This window comes from Lithobates pipiens, unplaced genomic scaffold, assembly GCF_037356315.1.
Source record: "Lithobates pipiens isolate NorthernLeopardFrog02 unplaced genomic scaffold, aLitPip1_a1.2 Scaffold_25, whole genome shotgun sequence".
Taxonomy (NCBI): Eukaryota; Metazoa; Chordata; class Amphibia; order Anura; family Ranidae; genus Lithobates; species Lithobates pipiens.
This window is the reverse complement of record NW_027507787.1, coordinates 225,061,619-225,084,915: the sequence shown is the minus strand read 5'-3', so window position 1 is coordinate 225,084,915 and position 23,297 is coordinate 225,061,619. Positions and strand designations below refer to the sequence as shown.

The 23,297-nt window shown below is 41.1% G+C and overlaps 1 protein-coding gene across 2 annotated transcripts in view; it reads right to left on the bottom strand.

Annotated features, from left to right (window-relative positions):
- Nucleotides 1-23,297, bottom strand: part of LOC143930921 (alpha-2-macroglobulin-like) — a 174,619-nt gene that overhangs the window by 36,855 nt on the left and 114,467 nt on the right. For both annotated transcript variants that reach the window (XM_077455612.1, XM_077455613.1), the window contains 8 exons: nt 22,965-23,091; nt 22,521-22,642; nt 17,139-17,199; nt 14,646-14,729; nt 10,906-11,082; nt 6,434-6,515; nt 4,094-4,250; nt 2,661-2,735 (listed from right to left, as the gene is read on the bottom strand). In XM_077455612.1, the coding sequence (XP_077311738.1) occupies nt 2,661-2,735; nt 4,094-4,250; nt 6,434-6,515; nt 10,906-11,082; nt 14,646-14,729; nt 17,139-17,199; nt 22,521-22,642; nt 22,965-23,091 (885 nt within the window). The remainder of the gene's footprint in view (nt 1-2,660; nt 2,736-4,093; nt 4,251-6,433; nt 6,516-10,905; nt 11,083-14,645; nt 14,730-17,138; nt 17,200-22,520; nt 22,643-22,964; nt 23,092-23,297) is intronic.

Genomic DNA, 23,297 nt, shown 5'->3' with positions numbered 1-23,297 from the left:
TTGAAAGTCATTGATAAAAAAATAAATAAATAAATAAATAAAAAAGCGTGGGGGTCCCCCAAATTCAATTACCAGGCCCTTCAGGTCTGGTATGGATATTAAGGGGAACCCTGCCTCAAATTTAAGAAAAAATTTGACATGGGGTTCCCCCTAAATATCCATAACCAGACCCTTCAGGTCTGGTATGGATATTAAGGGGAACCCCGCGTCAAATTTAAAAAAAAATTGACGTAGGGTTCCCCCTAAAAATCTATACCAGACCCTTTATCCGAGCACGCAACCTGGCAGGCCGCAGGAAAAGAGGGGGGGACGAGAGAGCGCCCCCCCTCCCTCCTGAACCGTACCAGGCCACATGCCCTCAACATTGGGAGGATGCTTTGGGGGTCTGTGACCCCTCAAAGCACCTTGTCCCCATGTTGATGAGGACAAGGGCCTCATCTCCACAACCCTGGCCGGTGGTTGTGGAGGTCTGTGGGCGTGGGGCTTATCAGAATCTGGAAGCCCCCTTTAACAAGGGGACCCCCAGATTCCGCCCCCCCCCTGTTTGAAATGGTAAGGGGGTACAAAAGTACCCCTACCATTTCACAAAGAAAGTGTAAAAAAATGGTTAAATAAAACAAACACACTTTTGAAAAATTCCTTTATTAAAAATAAAAAAATAAAAAAAAGATTCCAGCGGCGGTAATCCACTCTTGCTATCCAGCGACGGTCGGTCATCTCTCCAGCGATGTCTCATCTCTCCAGCGCAGCGAATCCTTCGTTCTTCTGTCTCCGCAGAGGAGACAATGCAAGGATTCTGGCTGCCTGGCGTTTCTTATATACGGAGGGCGGGGCCACCCGTCACCTGACCCCGCCCCCCTCTGACGCAAGGGGAAACCCGGGGTTCCCTGTGACGTATGGGTGACCCCGCACCCCTCTGATGTAACACAGGCAGGTTTTCGTTACATCAGAGGGGGGCGGGGTCACCCATACGTCACGGGGAACCCCGGGTTTCCCCTTGCGTCAGAGGGGGGCGGGGTCAGGTGACGGGTGGCCCCGCCCACCCTATATAAGAAACGTCAGGCAGCCGGAATCCTTGCATTGTCTCCTCTGCGGAGACAGAAGAACGAAGGATTCGCTGCGCTGGAGAGATGAGACATCGCTGGAGAGATGACCGTCCGTCGCTGGATAGCAAGAGTGGATTACCGCCGCTGGAATCTTTTTTTTATTTTTTTATTTTTAATAAAGGAATTTTTCAAAAGTGTGTTTGTTTTATTTAACCATTTTTTACACTTTCTTTGTGAAATGGTAGGGGTACTTTTGTACCCCCTTACCATTTCAAACAGGGGGGGGGCCGGGATCTGGGGGTCCCCTTGTTAAAGGGGGCTTCCAGATTCTGATAAGCCCCCCGCCCGCAGACCTCCACAACCACCGGCCAGGGTTGTGGAGATGAGGCCCTTGTCCTCATCAACATGACCCCCAAAGCATCCTCCCAATGTTGAGGGCATGTGGCCTGGTACGGTTCAGGAGGGAGGGGGGGCCGCTCTCTCGTCCCCCCCTCTTTTCCTGCGGCCTGCCAGGTTGCGTGCTCGGATAAAGGGTCTGGTATGGATTTTTAGGGGGAACCCCACGTAAATTTTTTTTTAAATTTGACGCGGGGTTCCCCTTAATATCCATACCAGACCTGAAGGGTCTGGTTATGGATATTTAGGGGGAACCCCACGTCAAATTTTTTCTTAAATTTGAGGCAGGGTTCCCCTTAATATCCATACCAGACCTGAAGGGCCTGGTAATTGAATTTGGGGGACCCCCACGCTTTTTTTTTTATTTATTTATTTATTTTTTTATCAATGACTTTCAATGAGTGTTCTCTGTATTACGGGAGCCGACAATTCATAATAGCTGCGAGTGATTTTAAAGGACTTTTTTTCCTGCATAAATGACACTTTGTGCAGCGACAGTTCTAAGCCCCAGAAACATGAGCCCCTTCACAGGCATACTATAGACAACCCCCCCCTACGAAATTTAAAGGAATATTACACTTTTATTGTTTCACTTTAATCATTATTAAAATCACTGCTCCCGAAAAAACGGCTGTTTTTAAAACTTTTTTTTGCATTGATCCATGTCCCCTGGGGCAGGACCCGGGTCCCCAAACACTTTTTAGGACAGTAACTTGCAAATTAGCCTTTAAAATTAGCACTTTAGATTTTGAACGTTGGAGTCCCATAGACTTTAATAGGGTTCTAAAGTATGCTATATAGTATATATACTAGCTCCATCGAATCTTCTTTATACATTCGACAGACACCATAAGCCTTCAAAGACAGATTCGACCGTAATTCATGTGGATTTTCGGACGAATGCAATTTTTGAACGAAAAACGAAATAAATAAAAACGAATTTCGGGAGTAACTAAATAAATTAAGTTTTCGGACGAAAACGAAATTCCGAAACGAAATATTTTACTCTGCACATGTCTACGTGTTACAGTCTAACAATAACGGGAATGAAACACCAGTGGCCAACTGTACACACATTCTAACAACACCTACTATTAGGCAATTGGTTGAAAAAAGGTGTTATGCTTGGAAGTAACTTTGCAAGATCATCTTTTCTCTTGGTTAGGTACAACATATACAGGACTGTAACAATATTTTTAAATGTTGATGATCACTTACTTCCAGAGATACACCAGCCTCTATCAGAGCCATGGTCACATACGCAGAAAGGGAGACATCATCTTTCGCTCCTCCCTGTAATGAAGACCAATTTTTAAGTCTTATTAGTTTGAAACTTTGATGAAGAGGTTTAAGTAAAAGAAAAGAAGAAAAAATATTTTTTATTTTATTTAAGAATGAACCCACTCCCAAGAAGTTGTACAGTCTTAATTTCAATCACAACACTAAGTTTGTATCCTTCAAAATCAATTTTTTAGTTGATTGGATTAATTATGTTTGAGGACATCTAGTGGACATGAATTTTTGTAATACTTGAATACGAACAGGGGTTTTGTATCTCTTCTACCAAGAAGCTAGGACCTATATTGGTTGTATATGTTTTTGTTTCAAATAATCTTCCGTAGCAAGATAAAGAGTGAAGACATGTTAAAGATTTTCATAATTTACATAGTTTCCTGAGCTTTAGTTCTTTAACCATTTGCCGACTGGCCAACAGTAATTTTACTGCTGGCCAGAAGCTTGAGCAGGCACCAAGACGTACCAGTGTATTGCCCCGCTCGTGCACACTGGTGCACTGATTGCGGTGCTTGGTATACAGCCTAGATACCATAAATAAAGGAATCTAAATACAAATATTTTTTAATTTTCCAAAAAACTGACAAAAAAAATGACAATTTCAAAAAACTTGCCATGCCTCTTACTAAATACCTTGAACTGTCTACTTTCAAAAAAGGGATCAATTGGGGGAATTTGTACTGTCCTGGCATTTTAAGGCATTTATAAATACATATATCATAGATTGTAGACTCTGTAACTTTCACACAGACTAAATAATATACACGTATTTGGGCTATTGTTACCAAAGAAATGTAGCAGACTAGATTTTGACAGAAATATATGAAGAAGGATATTTGTATGCAACATTTTATAACAGAAACACATGGGGGTTTATTTTTTTAAATATTTTTTTTCTTTGCACATGGAATATTATATATATTTGATCATTCTGTTTTTGTATTGAACACTGAATTAAGTAGGTGTTATTGTTGCGTTACTGTGAATTTTGCTAAATATGCACTTTGGTATATACAGTATATTTTATTTTCACTGGTTTTGAAATGTGCATGTTTTGCAGCATGTATTTTTTTAACATTTTTTTCCCAGACATATGAATAAACTGTTAAACGCATCCAAAGAAGTTTTCTTACACAAGAACTGCTGATAAGGATAGAATATATGGAAACTGATGACAAGGAATGTGATTGCAGAAAAGAAAACTTGATTCAAACCAACAAAACATAAAAATCTGGAAATTCAAGTATCTGGACACTATGACACATAGGGTACTAAATCTTTATAATATAACCAGGTCTATGATAAACATTGTATCACAATTATCATATGTCATTTTGTAAGAATGATAATAAAATCACCTGCATAGCAGTATGCAGTAGTCTTCCTACATTGCGGAAGCAGCCAGTCTCTTTACGAATATTCTGAAGCCAGGTAAAAGATTGGTTTAGATGACTTTCATCTATAAATATGTAGGGCCGTCCTTTGCTAAAGGACTTTACTACAAATGCAGATAGCCTGTAGGATAGAGCAACACATTTATTTAGAAGAACCTTTTATTAAAACCTAAGCCAATTATCACAATATACTTCCTAAAATACACTTAGGTAAAACTGAGAAACTGGTGACTGAGGATCATAGGATGCCTCGGCATCGGTAGTAGAACCAGAACTAATGATCATTCATGGCCAGGTGCAGACTACATGTGGGGCAGTATTGCAGCAGCCTTCAGCAGCAGCCATCAGCAGCAGCTCCGCTGTAAAAGATTTATTGCTGTAATCTTTCTACTTATTTACTTTTTCTATATAGTTATTTTTCTGCTACAAGCATTGAACTGACAAAAGAAATTAGACAGCCACTGTGTTTATTGGCTTTACAATCTGATATTGAGATGATGATACCTCTGGAATTGCCTTTAGGCTTTTTTTTTTTTTTTTTTTTTTATTATACAGGGTTTAAATAGCACAAACAGTTTGAGCAGCACTTTACAACATGGGGGCAAACAGTACAGTTACAATACAATTCAATACAGGAGGGATCAGAGGGCCCTACTCATTAGAGCTTTCAGTCTAGAAGGGAGGGTCAAGTGAAACAAAAGGTAATAACTGTGAGGGATGATCAGATAAAGAAAATGAAAATAAAATTGTTAGATGTGGGTAGGATATGCATCTCTGAAGAGAAGGGTTTTCAGGGTTTGTCTAAAAGCTAATAGAGTAGGAGATAATCAAGATAATCGAGATAATTGAGTAGAGCGGACATACAGTCTTTACACATGCAGTCGAAGGGTAGGTGCACATGGTGCAACCTACTGCAACCAAGAACTAAGCAGGACTCATTTGGCCACAAAACTGGAACTGTTTATTTAAAACTCAAACACATACTTTTATATCCCACAGGAGGATATCCCCTCCTGATGATATTACCCGAACAATACAAACTGTAACCAGTAACATAATTAACATGAGCTAATTAACTAGTCATTTAAACAGCCTAGGTGACTCAATGCCCACCCAGACAATGCTGTGATTAATCAGAAAATAGGTGACCCAAATAACAATTAACAATGGAACAGACATACTTAGCAGAAAACACTTAACACATTAATAAACAGACAATAGCAGAAGACCCCCAGCAACAGACTGGCATTGAGCTCACAAAGTACAATAGACATTAGCCCAATTGTAAACACATCCCCACAATAGTTTGCTAGCAGACAATAGGTCAGTTAATTAGCACAGTTAACAATGTGTAGAAGACAAGTGATTGAGCTGATGAAATTAACATCCGCTATGAGTCTGACTGTGTGGAGCAGCCTAGAGTTCCAGAGTCTGCATGTCTTGGGGAGATATGGACTTGAATCCAAAGTAACATTACTCCAAGGGTCTCCCCAGCACACACCTCACAGCAAGGAGTGTTCCTTTAAAAGCCAGGGCCCATAGTCAGTAGGCTAGCCTGCAGTCCCCTCCAAAAGCCTCTGTCCTGGGTGAGTCAATTACGCTATGTTCCTACCACACCATCCCTCAACTCTCCCCCCTTAAGCTGCAAAGGCAGTGTCTGCAGCAGGAATGAAACTGGCTGCAGTGCTTGGTGGCCACTACTACCCACCGAATGAGACCCATGTTTTTGATGTTTCAAAGTATTGTTTGTGTTCCTCTTTTTACCTAAAAGTAAACCCAACAATGGAAAGGAAAAAGGATACACAATATTGAGTACCTTACATTTTACTGTACACGTTCTTACAAGTGGATCTCATGAGTTACACTTCAAATTTGATAGTAAATGAGTTGAGCTTCCAACTAACCCCTTTAACAGAGGTTAGCTAACTTACATAATGCAATCCTGAAACATCAGCCCCAAGCTGGTGGACCCTTAGACTGATATCAAAATGTGATCTAGCCTCTATACCTTAAGCTAAGTCATGTTGGTAACTCTGGTTAGGAGGGGACATACTGTAGATGTCTGCTTTGCTTTTGAAAAGGCAGATATGAATCCTGAGAGCAGGACCATGGGAGCAGATTGAGTAAACTGTTTGTAGACTTTAGGAAATATGCTATTTTTTACTTAAGAGCACAAAATGATGGCAGTTAAAAAAATGTCAATTGTTTATGATACATAGTGCAAATTAAACATCGCCCCGTTAGGGTTTGGATCAATCTTATGAGCTTATTGTCTGTCAAAACATTGTAAATCATGGCACTCACCATGTGTTACCCTCAGGGTCATTCTTTCCAAAGGCACTGTATGAGCCGTCATCACGCTTGTAAGTCAACTGTCGCTGATATCCTAAACAAAACATACAAATTGTAAATGTTTTAAACATTATACAAGAAACTTCTGCAATATTTAATCTTCATAACCAGCAATAAGCAAAGTAATAAGTGCTCAAACATCAAGGGTCTGTATATTTTATGTATTTATAGATTCCAAATAAGTTATGAGTCAGGGCTCAAAATTACATGTCCTGAGCTACTAGCCAGGTCTTAAGAGTTACTCGCTACCCTGCCCCACCCCTAATTCCACCCCTAAATACACCCTCATAAATTATCACATGAAATTACACTGTTAAATGTTTTATGCAGAATTACGTTACAAAAATAAATATTAACAACATAATCACTGCATCCTCATCAGTGCCCATCAATGCAGCCTCACCAGTGCCCATTAATGCAGCCTCACCAATGCCCATCAATTCAGCCTGATCAGTGCCCATCAATGTAGCGGCATCAGTGCCCATCAACGCAGCCTCATCAGTGCCCATCAATGTAGCCTCATCTTTGCCCATCAATGCAGCCTGATCAGGGCCCATAAATGCAGCCTCATCAGTGCCCTTCCATACAGCCTTACCAGTGCCCCTCAATGCAGCCTCATCGGTGCCCATCACCACAGCCTCATCTTTGCCTATCCGTGCAGCCTGATCAGTGCCCATCAATACAGCCTCACTGGTACCCATCAATGCAGTCTGATCAGTGCCCAGCAATGCAGCCTGATTAAAGCCCACCCATGCAGCCTCACCCATGCCGATCAATGCATCCTAATCAGTGCCCATCAATGTAGCCTCACCAGTGCCCATCAATGCCCATCAATACAGTCTCACCAGTGCCCATCAATGCAGCCTGATCAGTGCCCATTAATGCAGCCTCATCAGTGCCTATCAATGTAGCCTGATCAGTGCCCATCAATACAGCCTCACCAGTGCCCTTCAGTGCAGCCTTATCAGTGCCCATCAATGCAGCCTCACCAGTGCACAGGGATCAGAGAAAGGAGAGGAAGAGGAGGAGAGCTGACTGGATCATCACATAGAGCGGGGATCACCCACTGTGACTGCTTTGATTTGATTTGTCTGGCGCTCACAGACACACAAAGTCCCGCCTTCTGGATCTGCTCTTATGATAGATGTCACACATCCCAGAATTGGACCAATGTTTTGTCTTGAATGGCTCCCATTCAACCCTGCCTGTAGGAAGCATTGTATAGACTTAGGAGGGCTGAAGTCTCCAATCCAGGGTCTAGGTTTTGTCAACAATTTAGTACACTGAGTGTGCAGGTGTGTACACGATCTTTGTGAATAAGCTGAGTGTAGTTCAGGGCTCCACTGTTGGTGAGAAAAGAGGTCTCTGTCCAGAAGTCAGGGTGTAGGACAATGTAGAAGTTTGCTGCAAGGTATACAGAAGTAAATGTCTGCACAAGAGTTGAAAAGAATGAGAATTTTGGGCAGGAGAGACAGACGATGGCCTGAAGCCTCTAAGACCAGAGAAAGCCAGGAGGCTGGTATGAAGAACTTGATTGGCTGAGGAATGCTGAAAACCCCTTTGACGGTAACCCTAAGTGTAATGTTTGGAAATTTATTGTAAATAAAAGTATGCAATAAAATCCTAAAACAAAGATTTTCTGAGTGGACTGCATATTTGGAAGTGCTACACTTTAACATATTTCCCACATTTTATAAAGTGTCATAAAGTGTCATAATAATTTTAGAATTTCGGTAAAGAACATGGGCTTGTGTTGCTGATGGCAAGCAGCCAGAAGTTAGTTTTCCTTTCCATTGCATGCTAAAAAATGCAATGGAATCTAAAAATTAGGTTTTAGCCCTTGTACACATGGTCGGACATTCCGACAACCAAATCCGTCGGATTTTGTCCAAAACTGTTGCATACACACGGTCGAACAAAGGTGTCGGAAAATCCGATTGTTCAGAACGTGATGACGTTATTTCGTTGCGATGGGACTACATTCAGGCTAGTAGCCAATAGCTTTGGTGTAGGAATTTGATCTGAGCATGCGTGGCACTTTGTCTGATCGGAATTCTCTGAACATGATCGGACAAGGTCCGATCGGATCATGTTGTCGGAAAATTTTACAGACAAGTTGGAAAACTTGGTCCATCGGATACTCCGATGGAAACAGTCCGATGAAGACCACACACAGTCGGATTATCTGACAAAACGGTCTGATCTGACACATTCCGTCGGAATCTCCAACCGTGTGTACAAGGGCTAACAGATGGTTACAATTGTTTATTGATTTGCAAAGTGCCTTTGAACATGCTAGCAAAGTTGACTGCGTCAATAATGTAATCCTTAGCACAGCCCTCTCCCTCCTTGCAGATCATAACTTTCTTCTCTTTGAGGAGGGTCTACTTATTGTCAGTGCTGGTCTAGACTACATACTTTTTAATGTAGCAGTTGGAGAAGGACATAAAAGGGAATAATGTAAAGTGTCACTTAACCACTTAAGGACCAAGTCTCTTAAAAACATTTTTTTTGCTATAAAACTACTTAAAACCCAGAAACATGAAACATTTTTTTTCTAACACCCTAGAGAATAAAATGGCGGTCGTTGCAATACTTTCTGTCATACCTTATCTGCGCAGCGGTCTTACAAGCGCACTTTTTTGGGAAATAATACACTTTTTTGAATGAAAAAATAAGACAACAGTAAAGTTAGCTAATTTTTATTTTTTTTTTCGATTGTGAAAGATAATGTTTCATAATGCCGAGTAAATTGATACCCAACATGTCACGCTTCAAAATTGTGCCCGCTTGTGGAATGGCAACAAACATTTACCATTAAAAATCTCCATAGGCGTCATTTAAAAAATTCTACAGGTTGCATGTTTTACGTTACAGAGGAGGCCTAGGGCTAAAATTATTGCTCTCACTCTACCAATCACGGTGATACCTCACATGTGTGCTTTGAACACCATTTTCATATATGGGCGCTACTCATGTATGCATTTGCTTCTGCACTCGAGCTCGGCGGGATGGGGCACGTTGAAAATATAAACATTTTTCTTCTTATTTATCTTACCTTTTATTTTTGCACTGTTTTAAAAAAAAAAATTGTGTCACTATTATTCCTATTACAAGGAATGTAATAGGAGCTTTAAGAGCTATGGGCGGAAGTGACGTTTTGACGTTACTTCCGCCCTGCAATGTTATGGAGACGGGTGGGGGCCATCTTCCCCTCACTTATCTCCATATCTAGCAAAGGTGAAGATCCAATCTGACCGGAGGGCACCGGTAAGCTGCGGGATGGGGGGCCTTCTCCCACCTCCGATAAAAGTGATCTCGCGGCCAATCCACTGCAGAGACCACTCTTATCGTAAAGTCGGCCGAAGAAGAGGAAACTGGGGCTATGGCAGCTAGCTTCTGCCATAACAACGATATTACTCTTCTAAGTAAGGACATCTATCGGCGTGAAGCAGTCTGGAAGTGGTTAAGCAGCAGGGCTGGGGGCTTTTGGATATCTACATAAGGGAGGCTTCAACATGCATAGAATATGCTAAATTACAGGCATACCCCACTTTTAAGTACACAATGGGGATTATTTACTAAAGCTGGAAAGTGCAAAATCAGGCTCACTTCTGCATAGAAACCAATGAGCTTCTAACCCCAGGTTGTTCAATTAAGCTTTGGTAATAAAACCTAGAAGCTGATTGGTTTCTGCACTTTCCAGCTTTAGTAAATAAACCCCATTGTGTACTTAAAAGTGGAGTATGCCTGTAATGTATAATTTATGGGAAGATCGTTTTTTTCCCCCATGTATTGGGGCAGTGCCCGTACTGCATGGGTTAATTACTAGTTTTAGTCTAGGGGATTGGACAGCTGAGATATACTTATCTAATCCTCCCTGCACAAGACCGGCCCCTGTGGCTCCTGCCCCCCTCGTGGTCTAGCTGTCTTGTGCGGTGATCTGTTCTTGACGTCATCACACCCAGAGACGTGACGATGTCTGGAACAGTACACAATAAAAATGTAACTATAGGGAAAAAAAAGAAGCCTATCTTTCTCCAAACAGATATATTGTGTGTGTTTTACTTTCTCGGTCAGCTCACCCCCCACAGTTATTACCTTTTGTAGCATTTGACCCTTCTTCTTAGATTGTAAGCTCTAACAAGCAGGACCCTCTGATTTCTCTTGTATTGAATTGTAACTATAATGTCTGCCTTTATTTTGTGTAGTGCTGCGCAAATTGTTAGCGCCATATAAATCCTATATATTAATAATAATATTAAAGATGGCGCAATCACATCCAACAATGAAAATGTTATGATACGTGGAAAATCACCTTGTGTTTCTTTCAATACCATTAATTTAACATATGCCACTATGGCAACTTATAACTTATACCAACCCTCGCAGAAAAATAAAGAAGTAATTTCACAATGCCTCACCACTTTCAAGAAATTTGGTGGCTTTGCTCTTAATCTCATTGGTCAGCTGATGAGTCTTTTCCAGATACTGCAGAATAAAGATGTTGGGGGCAAAGAGGACCATGTTCTGCTCTCCACACCCATATGGCATGGCCAGGAGACGGTCCAGGTTCTGCAATGCTGTGCCCATTATATCTCCTGCAAAGGTAAAACAAAAGCAAAACGTATTATTACATACTGCAAAAACATAAATATGAATAACATGTTCTTTTTAAAAAATTTTACTCTCACGTTTGCCATGAAGCATAATGCACTGAGGTTAAGTAAGGAATTACATTTCAGTATAAATGTGACTTTTAAATGAAGAATTCTTGGCATGAAAATCTATTTTCTGCAGGTACAGTTCATTTTTTTGTTTTGTAATATCCTTTTCGATTAGCTGATAAATGTACAATACTGCTTCAGATTTAAAGTTCAATTCACAAAGCTTTAACACACATGGATAATGATCTTTATTTTAGCCATGTGATGGGATTTTCCAACTCAATGGACTTACCGTATATACTCGAGTATAGGCCGACCCGAATATAAGCCGAGGCCCCCAATTTACCCCCAAAAAAACTGGCAAACTTATTGACTCGTGTATAAGCCGAGGGTGAGACATGCCTGTCCATCCCTGTGTGTGTGTCCGTCCATCCCTGTGTGTCCGTCCATCCCTGTGTGTCCGTCCATCCCTGTGTGTCCGTCCATCCATCCCTGTGTGTGTGTGTGTCCATCCATCCATCCATCCCTGTGTGTGTGTGTCTCCATCCATCCATCCATCCATCCCTGTGTGTGTGTGTCTCCATCCATCCACCCATCCCTGTGTGTGTCTCCATCCATCCACCCATCCCTGTGTGTGTGTGTGTGTGTATACGTGTATGTGTATGTGTATGTGTGTGTGTGTGTGTGTGTGTGTGTGTGTGTGTGTGTGTGTCCAGCCTACCTTTGTCCCGAGCCTCCGTCCCGTGCCTTGCCTCCTTGCCTCCGTTCCGTCCCGTGCCGTGCCGTGCCTTGCCGTCGTGTCGTGCCTTGCCTTGCCTCCGTCCCGTCCCGTCCCGTCCCGTGCCGTGCCGTGCCTTGCCTTGCCTTGCCTTGCCTTGCCTCCGTCCCGTGCCCTCTTCGGCGGCCATTGTAAAATTCAAAAGCCGCGCCTCCTCCTTCGCCTGTGATAGGCGGAACACTGAATTTCCCAGCAGCCTGTGTTCCGCCTATCACTGCCTTCGTATCATCCTCGTCCGTAGTACGAGGATGATACGATGTCCGTGATAGGCGGAACACAGGCTGCTGGGAAATTCAGTGTTCCGCCTATCACAGGCGAAGGCGGAGCCGGAGGCGCGGCTTTTGAATAGAATGGCCGCTGTCTGTCTGCTCGACACGCTGATCGAGCGGGCAGACAGCGATGACTCGAGTATAAGCCGAGGGGGGCACTTTCAGCCTCAAAAAAGAGGCTGAAAATCTCGGCTTATACTCGAGTATATACGGTAGTTGAAAGTAACTGTCACTTTATTGAAAATAAGGATCCTAATGCTGGTGTTTGGTGTATGTCTTTGGTGTAAGCCATCCACAACTCGGCTACATCACTAACCTAGTCTTAAAATATCAACCAAATCATTCCGTTCCTCTCAAGACCTCCTGCTCTCTAGCTCCCTTGTCACCTCATCCCATGCTTGCCTCCAGTACTTTTCCAGAGCCTCTCCCATCCTCTTGAACTCCCTACTCCAGTCTGCCCAACTCTGTCCATCTTCAGACAATCCCTGAAAACTCCTCTCTTCAGAGAGGCCCCACCTAACTGTACATTTATTTTCTCCATCAACCCATCCCTCACAGTTATTACCTTTTTTTTTGTCACTTGACCTTCCCTCTTAAGCCGCGTACACACGGGCGGACTGTCTGGCCAACTTAGTCCGTCGAAACACATTTCAGCGGACAGTCCGATCGTGTGTGGGCTTCAGCGGACTTTTTCAGCGTGCAGTCTGGCGGACTAAGTATTTCGGAATTTCCGTAATATTGTCCGTCAGACTTTGGTTTCAGCGGACAATCCGCTCGTGAGTAGGCTAGTTCGACGGACTAAGTATGGCGCATGCTCAGAAAGGATTTACACGGCGAAAGGTTGCATTGCTGTGTATTGGACTTCCTATTTCTAGTCCCGTCGTACGTGCTGTACACGTCATCGCGCAAACTTTCGACGGACTGTTTTGCATCCGTGTGTGGTCAAGTCCGTTCATTCGAAAGTAGGACGGACTGTCCGTCGGATTGTCTGACGGACTAAGTTGGCCATACAGTCCGCCCGTGTGTACGCGGCTTTAGATTGTAAGTTCTAATGAGCAGGGCCCTCTGATTCCTCTTGTATTGAATTGTACATTAAAACCTTGGATTGTGAGCTTAATTCGGTCTGGAAACATGCTTGTAATCCAAAGCACTTTTATATCAAAGCGAATTTCCCCATAAGAAATAATGGAAACTCAAATGATTAGTTCCACAACCATTTATTCATAGGTCCTTCAGTTTATAGTCCACATAAAAAGATTATAGCAATGTGATCAGGTTGTGTAACCATAAAATGTCCATCCACAAATGGAAGCCTCCACAAGGGGATTAGAAGCAAAATCCAGCAGGAGCTCCAGAGTCTAAAAGAGAAGAGAGGAACCTCTAAGTGTAGCAATATGGTTACATTTAATGAAGGTACAACATTTAGCAACTCACATGGCTGATGATTATAAGAGGGACATCTAAGTATGCAGGCATCCGGGGTAAAGCTGTACACATAGACTGTCCTCTGCACCGTGGGCTCTTACCATTGTCAATCTGCAATTGTGACCGGGAAGACTACCCTGCAGTAGAGCGATCTGAAAGTGAGACTTGAAGTGTTCATGGAGTGCAGCGTGAAAGAGATGACGTCAATGGTGGTGAGGAGGATGGTCTATGTGGACAGCTTTACCCCGGATGCCTGCATACTTATGCCATGTACACGCGATCAGAGTTTTTCCAACGGATTTCCGCACAAGCTTGGCTTGCATAGACATGGTCACACAAAAGTCCTCTGAACTTTTGACCATCAAGAGGTGATGTACAACACTACGATGAGCCGAGAAAAGTTCAATGCTTTCAAGCACGCATCAAAATGTTTGAGTATGTGTAGGAATTTTGCACGTCGGAATTGCTACAGACGATCAGAAATCGGGAAAATAGAGACTCTCCTCTGAATCTTTTGCTGGTGGAAACTCCACCAGCAAAAGTCTGATGGAGCATACACAAGGTCGGAATATCCAACCAAAAGCTCTCATCGGACTTTTGCTGGCGGGATTTCCGATCGTTTGTACGGGGCTTTAGATGTGCCTCTTAATCATCAACCATGTTGCTAAATGTTGTACCTTCATTAAATATAACCATATTGCTACACTTAGAGGCGCCTCTGTTCTGTTTTATATTCAGTTGTGACGTGACGACACTTGAATATCAAGTCAAAATGTATTGAAACATTTTGCTTGTCTCGCAAAACACTCTCAAACCAAGGTTTTACTGTATTGTAATTGTACTGTCTGCTTTTATGTTGTAAAGTGCTGTGTAAACTGTTTCCACTATATAAATCCTGTATATTACTACTACTACTACCACTAATAATAATAATAATGTCTCAAGTTTAAAATCTCCAGCTTGAGGTATAATACTTCAAAAATATTCAGTCTGTTGATGAATAAAGCCGTGTAGCAGAATCTTACCCAACACAGTCACATAAGCTCTTTCAGAATCTTTCAGGATGTTTTCGGGGAACTGTAGGGAGACCTCTTCTGTCTTAGTATTATCTAGAATAGCAACATGACACTTAATACAATTGTGCGATCTTAAAGCGACTGTTACTATGTTAATGAGATTTAAAAAGAGTCACCCTGTAAAACTGGAAAGGTTATACTTACCTGGGTTTTTCTTTTCTGCTGGCCTACGTCATTCCAGACACATTAGTGACATGATGACTGGTGGGAAGAACCAGAGCTCCTCAAGAGAGCAATAGCTTAACTCATGACCAACTTAAAAAAGTAAAACTAGCCAGAACATTTCTTCTGCTTCCTGCCGAATCTTCCAAAATTTGAGCCACGAGTGGCTCTGTCGGCATCACCCACCTTGACAAAATGTGATTTTGTTGGTGCATGCACTGTTTAGTTGGGCAGGCGGGGGAGAAGTTGGAACAAAATGTGGATCAACCACCTGTTTTTACAGCTACCCAAGTGAACGAAGCCTCGCAGAATGGCTCTCTTTAACATTGCAACAGGAGTGTTTTCATTTTCAAACCAAATACATGCATGCACAATTAATTCTTTAAGATATTCAAAACAGCAGCCCAAAATAAAGGAAGTATAGATATCCCTTAAGCTCATCAGAAGTGTCCCTTGGGGTCAAATATCAAGTAGACTTTAGTTCCAAATTAGTTTTTTTTACAAATTTTGACAAATTCATTCATTCTGAAATTTCCAAATTTCCAAATTTTTCAATTTCAGAGATTTTGATTTTACGAATTTTTGCACTTTGAATTTCTGAAATTTCCAAATTTTCGAATTTCAAATTTTCGAATTTTCAAATTTACGAAAATTGGAAATGAGAAAATTGGAAATTTTGGAAATTCAAAATTTGGAAATTGGAGATTTCAGAAATTGGAAATTTGGAAATTGTAAAATTCTAATTCGGAAATGCGAAAATTTGAAAGTTCAAAAATTTGGAAATTTGAAAAGCCAGAAATAAGAATGAAAATCTGAAAATTCAAAAGAATGAACATCTGAAAATCAAAAACCCCAAAATCTGAAATAATAACCAATAATAAATATTAAATTATAGTTATTGGAATTTCCTTTCAAATTTGCCTGTTAGTGAACATAACAAGTACGAATTTATCCGAAGTTACGAATTATCTGAAATAATGAATGCCGTATCTGAACAAATGGAATGCAATGATTTAATAATAATAAACAATAAAAATAAAACCTTTTATTTGTTTTTTTGGATAATTCCTAACTTCAGATAAATTTGTATTTGTTACGTTCACAAACCGGCAAATTTGTAAGGAAATTTCAATACCTATAATTTAATAGTTAATTATTATTAGTTAGTTTTTATTTAAAATTTTACTGATTTTCTTTCTTATTTTCGGATTTTTGAATTTTTGAATCTCTGAACTTTTGAATTCTGAAAATTCAGAATTTGAAAATTCATAAATTTGAAAAATTCAGAATTCGAAAATTGGAAAATTCAGAATTCGGAAATTTAGAAATTTAAAAATCCGAATTTTCAGATTTCCGAATTTCCGAAAAAAGCAAAAAAATCAAAACAAACAACATTTTTGCCAGTGCACATGTCTAATATCAAGAGTTGAGATAATAAAAATAAGATTTTATGACCTGGAGTAGAAAGTAGGAGATCTCTCCAAAATGAGGCAAATGTCCTCTTGGAAAGTTATCCCCAGAACAATTATTGACATTGGAAGATTTCTTCTCTATCGATTTTTGGCAGCAACTCATAATTTTAGATTTGCCCTTACTTTCACTCCCAAAAATGCGGGAACAGAATTCATAGGTAGTTTTCATTATAAATAGCTGTTAAAAGGCAACTTATTGGTTACTAGTGCACAGTAGACATGTGCAGAACGTTTGTATCATTTTGATTCGTTATTTACATAAATTTGTTTAGTTAAATTTGTTTTATTCGATTAACTTGTTCTCAAAATTTGTTTTGTTTATTCGTTTTCTAATCAATTCAAATTTTTCGAATTAGAATTCGGATCGATTCAAAAACTTGTAAAATCCCTTTTGAATAGTTTTCGAATTTACAAAGAGAAAATAGAAAAGAAAAGATAGGAATAGAATATATATATATATATATATATATATATATATATATATATATATATATATATATATATATATATATATATATATATATATATATATATATATATATATATATATATATATATATATATATATATATATATATATATATTTCTATTCCTTTATTTTATATTCTATTTTATTCTCTTTGAAATTTGGTAATTTATTTTTCGTTATTTCGGATTTGTTTAAACTCGGTACTATTCTAATTCTAATTTTAATTCAGAAGAAAATGAACCACACATGTCTAGATCACAGCTAGGTTTGTTTAGGAGGTTAAAATACAGTAAGTCCAGGATACAATTGGTCTCTGTTTTCCAATAATTGTCAACTCACCTTCTCCCTCCTTGATGCAGAGCAGAGAGCTGTGTGATTTCTCCACCAGGATTCCTCCGGGCTGTCAATAGAAATAAGGCAGAGAGCTCACAAGCTAAGAACACATGGTGATACCATTACCAGTGCACATGCTGCTGCTGAACAGAAAGTGTGTAAGTTCACCTTAAATCTCAATGTTACATTTTCTACTGTTGTTGTGGTTATTTAAAGTATTTCGGAAGATAGGTACAACATCTGCCAATCATTTAATCATTAATCATCGATCAAAAACTAAACCCATCAAGCTATCCCTTACTTCTATGGTTCTTTTGTCCATCAAAGTCATTTGCAATGGATTCCGATTTCCTTGTATATCCAAGTTTACTGAAGAGTAGACCTGGATACACAAGGACGGATCTTATTTCATGGAAACAGTTACACAAAACTAGATCAGGGCATGTGGCCTTAAGAATAGTAATAGCCGCCCACCCCACAATTCCTTTAACTGACATTAAAGAGGAAGTAAACCCTGGTGGGTTTTACATCCTCTTTATTTCCCTGCAAAGGTAAAGCATAATGGCCTACTATACATCGCATAGTAGGCCCATTATGTGTCACTTACCTGACACTGAAGCCCTGATGTCTTTGTTGTTCCCACTAGCAGGAAGCATCCATCTTCGCCCCTCTTCTTTCTGGGGCTGTGAACTCCGGCTCTGTGACTGACCGGAGTCGTGTAACATCACTCCTGTGCATGCGAGCAGGAGACGCCAGTTAAAGAATGACCCCTATTAGAAACTGCATGATGTGCCCTTTCTAAAGTGTGCATGCCCTGGTGACATTGGGGCATGCGCCATAGTCATCAGGGCCTAGGTCTTTCGTAAATATCTCCTAAACCGTGGAGGTTCAGGAGATATTTCCAGCACCTACAGGTAAGCCTTAATATAGGCTTACCTGAATGTAAAAGTGGTTGTACAAGGTGTTCAACCACTTTAATAAGTGTAGTGCTTACACCTGAAGGGGCTTCTGAGAGTGAACCCTGGTCACCCAGTATAGTACAGAGGCTCTCAGTCACATGCATAGATCCACAAACACGGACAATTCCGGCTCAGTCTAGGGATGTGTTTTTAGTATTTATTGCTGATGAACTTTTCCAGGAGAAGGGGGTCACAGGATACTCTAAAATTATCAATAGCAATAATGGGAAGACAAATTTCTCATTCATCTTTGAATAGTAGCCTTTTCTGGATGTAATAGCCAATGGGCAGGATATCAAGAACCCTACAGTAGCAGGTCCCAGTCCCATATAACAGCTTCTGGCACTTGCACAACTAATAGTCCAGAGCAAGGTCTTTACTTGCAGTATTCCAGGAGCTGGCAGCCACCCAGCATCCACAGGCAGATCCTCAGTGAAAGATCCTTTTCCAGACCAGGATTTCAGAACAATGCTCTCCACCAAATATAATCCTCCAGCAGTCTTTTCCAGGTCCTCAGTCCAGCTTCTGACCAAGGCCCAGACTGCAATCTCTTTCCATTAGTAGCTCTCTCTTCCAGGGGCATCAGCCCCCCAAGGAGCCTGGAACCCTCCATGGAGAAGAAAGAACCCTCTGCTCAGGCCCTCCTGCACATTAATCACCTCACCACCAGCCACCTTGTGGATGCCTCCTTCGAGGGATTGGCTGGGGCATGATAAATATTCAACTGAGAATCTGAATCTTCCTGCCCTATGCTCTAGAAATGTTTTTTTTAGAAGCAGGTGGGGGAAAACAAACTCTCAGTTTAGGAAACCGTGGACAGACAAAACCAATAAGACTAAAATAGAATGGCACACGAGAGGGAACCGAAACACACCGATAACACAACTAAAAGTGTATAAAGTCCAGGAAGTATACGTATGCCGCATTAGTGGCAGCTCCCTTGAGAGTGACGCAATCTCTGGAAGAACAATTGGAGAAAAACAATGTTCCCCAAAAACTAAGTGCAGTAGAAGACCAAGAAAAACCAATAGATCACTGATCCACTCACTACAGTGAAACTAAAAACTAAATTGAGCCTAGCAGCCCAACTAGAGGAGGGCGCTACATAAGGATTAATATAGGCACAGAACAGCCGCCCCTTTTGCATAGTTTATAATAGACATGTGCATTCGTTTTCGTCTGAATGCATTATTGTCCGAATTTCGGGGATTTTAACAAACGATAACGAATGCACAGAATCCGAAATCTGAAAGATCCGATATAAAAAATGGTTTTGTTTTTGTTTCATTGCAACCCACAGTTTGATATAGATAGAAGATTCAACATGACGCTAACAATAGCGATCTGTGTCTATCAAACCTGCGGTTCAATGTGCCTAACCTAACTCTATTAGTCCAAGATTATTCGTCATAGAGAGAAAAGATTCAACATGAAGATTTGACTAAGCAGTCGCTGCGAGCGGACATTTATGGTCAAATGCTCCGCCCATAGACTATAGAAGAATTCTAATGTTGGTTGACTAGTAATAATAATTAATATATATAATTATTACTAGTCAAACAACATTAGAATTCTACTATAGCTTGTGGGCGGAGCATTAGACCGGAAATGTACGATTGCGGCATCGTACAGTTTAGCTGCTTCTTCGAATCTTCTCAGAACATTTGACAGACACCATAAGCCTTCAATTGACAGAAACAACCTTAATTCATTTGGATTTTCGGACGGATGCAATTTTAAATGAAACAAAATAAACAAATTTTGTGAGTAACTAGATAAATGTATTTTTCGGACAAAAATTCCAAAACAAAATATTTCAGTGTGCACATGTCTAGTTTATAGTGGCATGGTTTTTTCCCAGTAGACACAAAATGTTACATAAATCATCTGCCCTTCCTCAAGATGGCCGTGACTATAAATGAGTTTTTCAAAGTGATTTCTCAACAGAATAAATCATGGAGACATGGAGTATAGTTGGGAGGCTGGGATCGTGGGGCTTCCAGATTCCGATAAGACCCCGCCCACAGACCCCCACAACCAGTGGGAAAGGGTTGTGGGGATGAGGCCCTTGTCCCCATCAACATGGGGACAAGGTGCTTTGGGGGGCTACCTACCCTCTCCATGTTGAGGGCGTGTGGCCTGGCATGATTCGGGGCGGCGCTCTCTCATCCCCCTCTCTTTTCCTGTGGCCTGCCAGGTTGCATGCTCGGATAAGGGTCTGTTATGGATTTTCGGAGGGACCCCATGTCATTTAATTTTGGCGCAGGGTTCCCCTTAAAATACATACCAGACCAGAAGGGCCTGGTAATGGACTGGGGGGTCCCATGATTTCTTTTATCTGTATTGCCAGGACTTTTAAATTACTTTTTTTCCTTTAGAAATGTCACTTTGTGCAGGGACTGTTCTAAACACTGGAAACATGCGCCCCTTTACAGGCATACTATAGACACCCCCCAAGTACGAAATTTAAAGAAATATTTCACTTTTATTGAAAATCACTGCTCCCGAAAAAACAACCATTTTTAAAACTTTTTTTGCATTTATACATGTCCCCTGGGGCAGGACCAGGGTCCCCGAACACTTTTTATGACAATACCAAGCATATAAGCCTTGAATTTGCCGCGAACACCCCAAATTGTTTGCTATTTGCCAAACAGGCAAACATCCGATGTTCGAACATCAGGCTCAACCCTAATCACCAGTACAGTATTTGTAAATTTAAATCATATTCTCTCTCAAGCGTCTCTTCTCCAGAGAGAATAAGTTCAGTGCTCGCAACCTTTCCTCATAACTAATATCCTCCAGACCCTTTATTAGCTTTGTTGCCCTTCTTTGTACTCGCTCCATTTCCACTACATCATTCCTGAGGACTGGTGCCCAGAACTAGACAGCCTAGTCCAGGTGCGGCCGGACCAGAGTATTGTAGAGCGGGAGAATTATCATTTTATCTCTGGAATGAATCTCTTTTTGAATGCATGCCAATATTCTGTTTGCTTTGTTAGTAGCAGCTTGGCATTGCATGCCATTAATGAGCCCATCATCTACTAGGACCCCCAGGTCCTTTTCCATCCTAGATTCCCCCAGAGGTTCTCTCCCCAGTGTATAGATTGCATTCATATTTTTGCCACCAAAATGCATTATTTTACATTTTTCTACATTGACCCTCATTTTCCATGTAGTTGCCCACCCCATTAATTTGTTCAGATCTTTTTGCAAGGTTTCCACATCCTGCGGAGAAGTTATTTTTACATCCTCAAAAATAACTTCTCCTACAAAACGCTTATATCTCTTTTCTCTTTTCCATCATTATACTGCCCTTTGCTACCTCCTCTTTCCCTGTTCTCCTTAGCAATGTTACAGGAGTGGGAATCAAGCATCGCTGCTCCATCCCCATACATGTGCTCTCATTGGAGTCCATAACCTCTAGAGCTTTCTTGATACTGTATGTGCGGCCACACATACAATTCAGTGAATATTCATTAACAGAACCAGCAGACGCACACAACATGATATAGTCAAAGACTAGAGGCATGATACAAGAGATGGTCGGAGACTGAACATTATATAGGAGGTGATCAGAGATTGAAGACACATTACAAGAGATGGCCAAGAGATTGTGTGCATGCTGCAGGAGATTATCAAAGACTAGACATGTGCAATCGTTTTGTTACAAAAAAATTTTTAACAAATTTTGACAAATTCATTAATTCGCAAACATCCAATTTAACGAAAACCCATTTAATGTTTTTTTTCTGAATATTCATAAATTCGAATATTCGTAAATACATCACCCAATTCCCGTCTGTCTCCCCCTGGGGGGGATCACCGAATTCTCATCTGTCTCCCGCAGGGGGAGGGGGGGAATAATCGCATTCCTGTCCATCGGGGGGATCACCGCATTCCCATCCGTCTCCCCCTGGGGGGGGGGAATCACCACATTCCCATCCATCTCCCCCTGGGGGGATGGTCACATTTCCATCCATCTCCCCCTGGGGGGATCGCCGCATTTCCGTCCGTCTCCCCCTGGGGGAGATCACCCAATTCCCATCCGTCTCCCCCTGGGGGGATCACCGCATTCTCGTCTGTCTCCCGCAGGGGGAGGGGGGGAATAACCACATTTCCATCCATCTAGGGGGGATCACCGCATTCCCCTCCATCTCCCCCTGGGGGGGGTCACCGCATTCCTGTCAATCTCCCCCAGAGAGAGACATATGCAGTCGGAGCACACACAGAGAAAATGCAGAATACCCACACACTAGGTAGGCCCATGATAATCCATAAAGATTGATAGTTTTACCTTCAAATGGCTATGTGTTATCTTTCAAATTTAAATGTTTGCGTCCAAATGCGAGTATGATTTCTTTCAATAATCTAAACTAGGCCATCCTTCTCATATTCCTGTGATCTAGATCTGTTCTTCTGCACTGACCTGTACAAGTAAGGGTTTCACAATGGTATCCCTGGCTCCTTGTTTGGGAACAAATGGGATCTCATTCTGGCACAGCTCTTTAGTGTTCACGGCCTCAGTCTGTACTGTGATATTAACTTCTCCTGGAAAAAGATGAAGTCATCATTAAATAAATCTAGACAGTAAAGATTTACTCTAAAATGAAAAGAAACAACTAGTTGTATCCCGTGGGCATCCTAAAAGTTTTCACTTTAGAAAAAAAAGAAATCCGTCAGAACGTGTTTCATGCTCAGGAGGTAGAATGCGCGAGCAGATAAAGGTGAAAAAAAAAAAGGAAATAGTAACTTGATATAATGATTAAAGTATCATTATACTAATGATTTGCTAATGAGCATCTTGACCAGTTGTCAACAATACCAGCAAAACAATAAATATCTAATATCGGGTTCAAAGATCCCTTCTCACCCAGTTTGGTGGCTTTCAGTTTCCAGTAGAAGGTTTTGCTCTCGTCCGCACACAGGCAGCTGCTGTAGATACAGCCTGCACAAGGTATGTGCTCCAACTCCTCAGTGGGCCCCAGAGTGACTATAATCTGTCAAAACAAGGTTAGTTAAAGTAGATGTAAACCCTCACCTTGCAAAAGCAACCAATTCAGTTTCAAATAGAAATGAAAGACAAAATGTTTGTGTATAGAACTAAAAAAAAAAAAAAAAAAATACCCTATAAACAGTTTTTTCCTCCTTTTTCACACTTTTTTCTGTTTTCAGCTGCATAAGAGCTGGGGGGAGGAAAAACAGC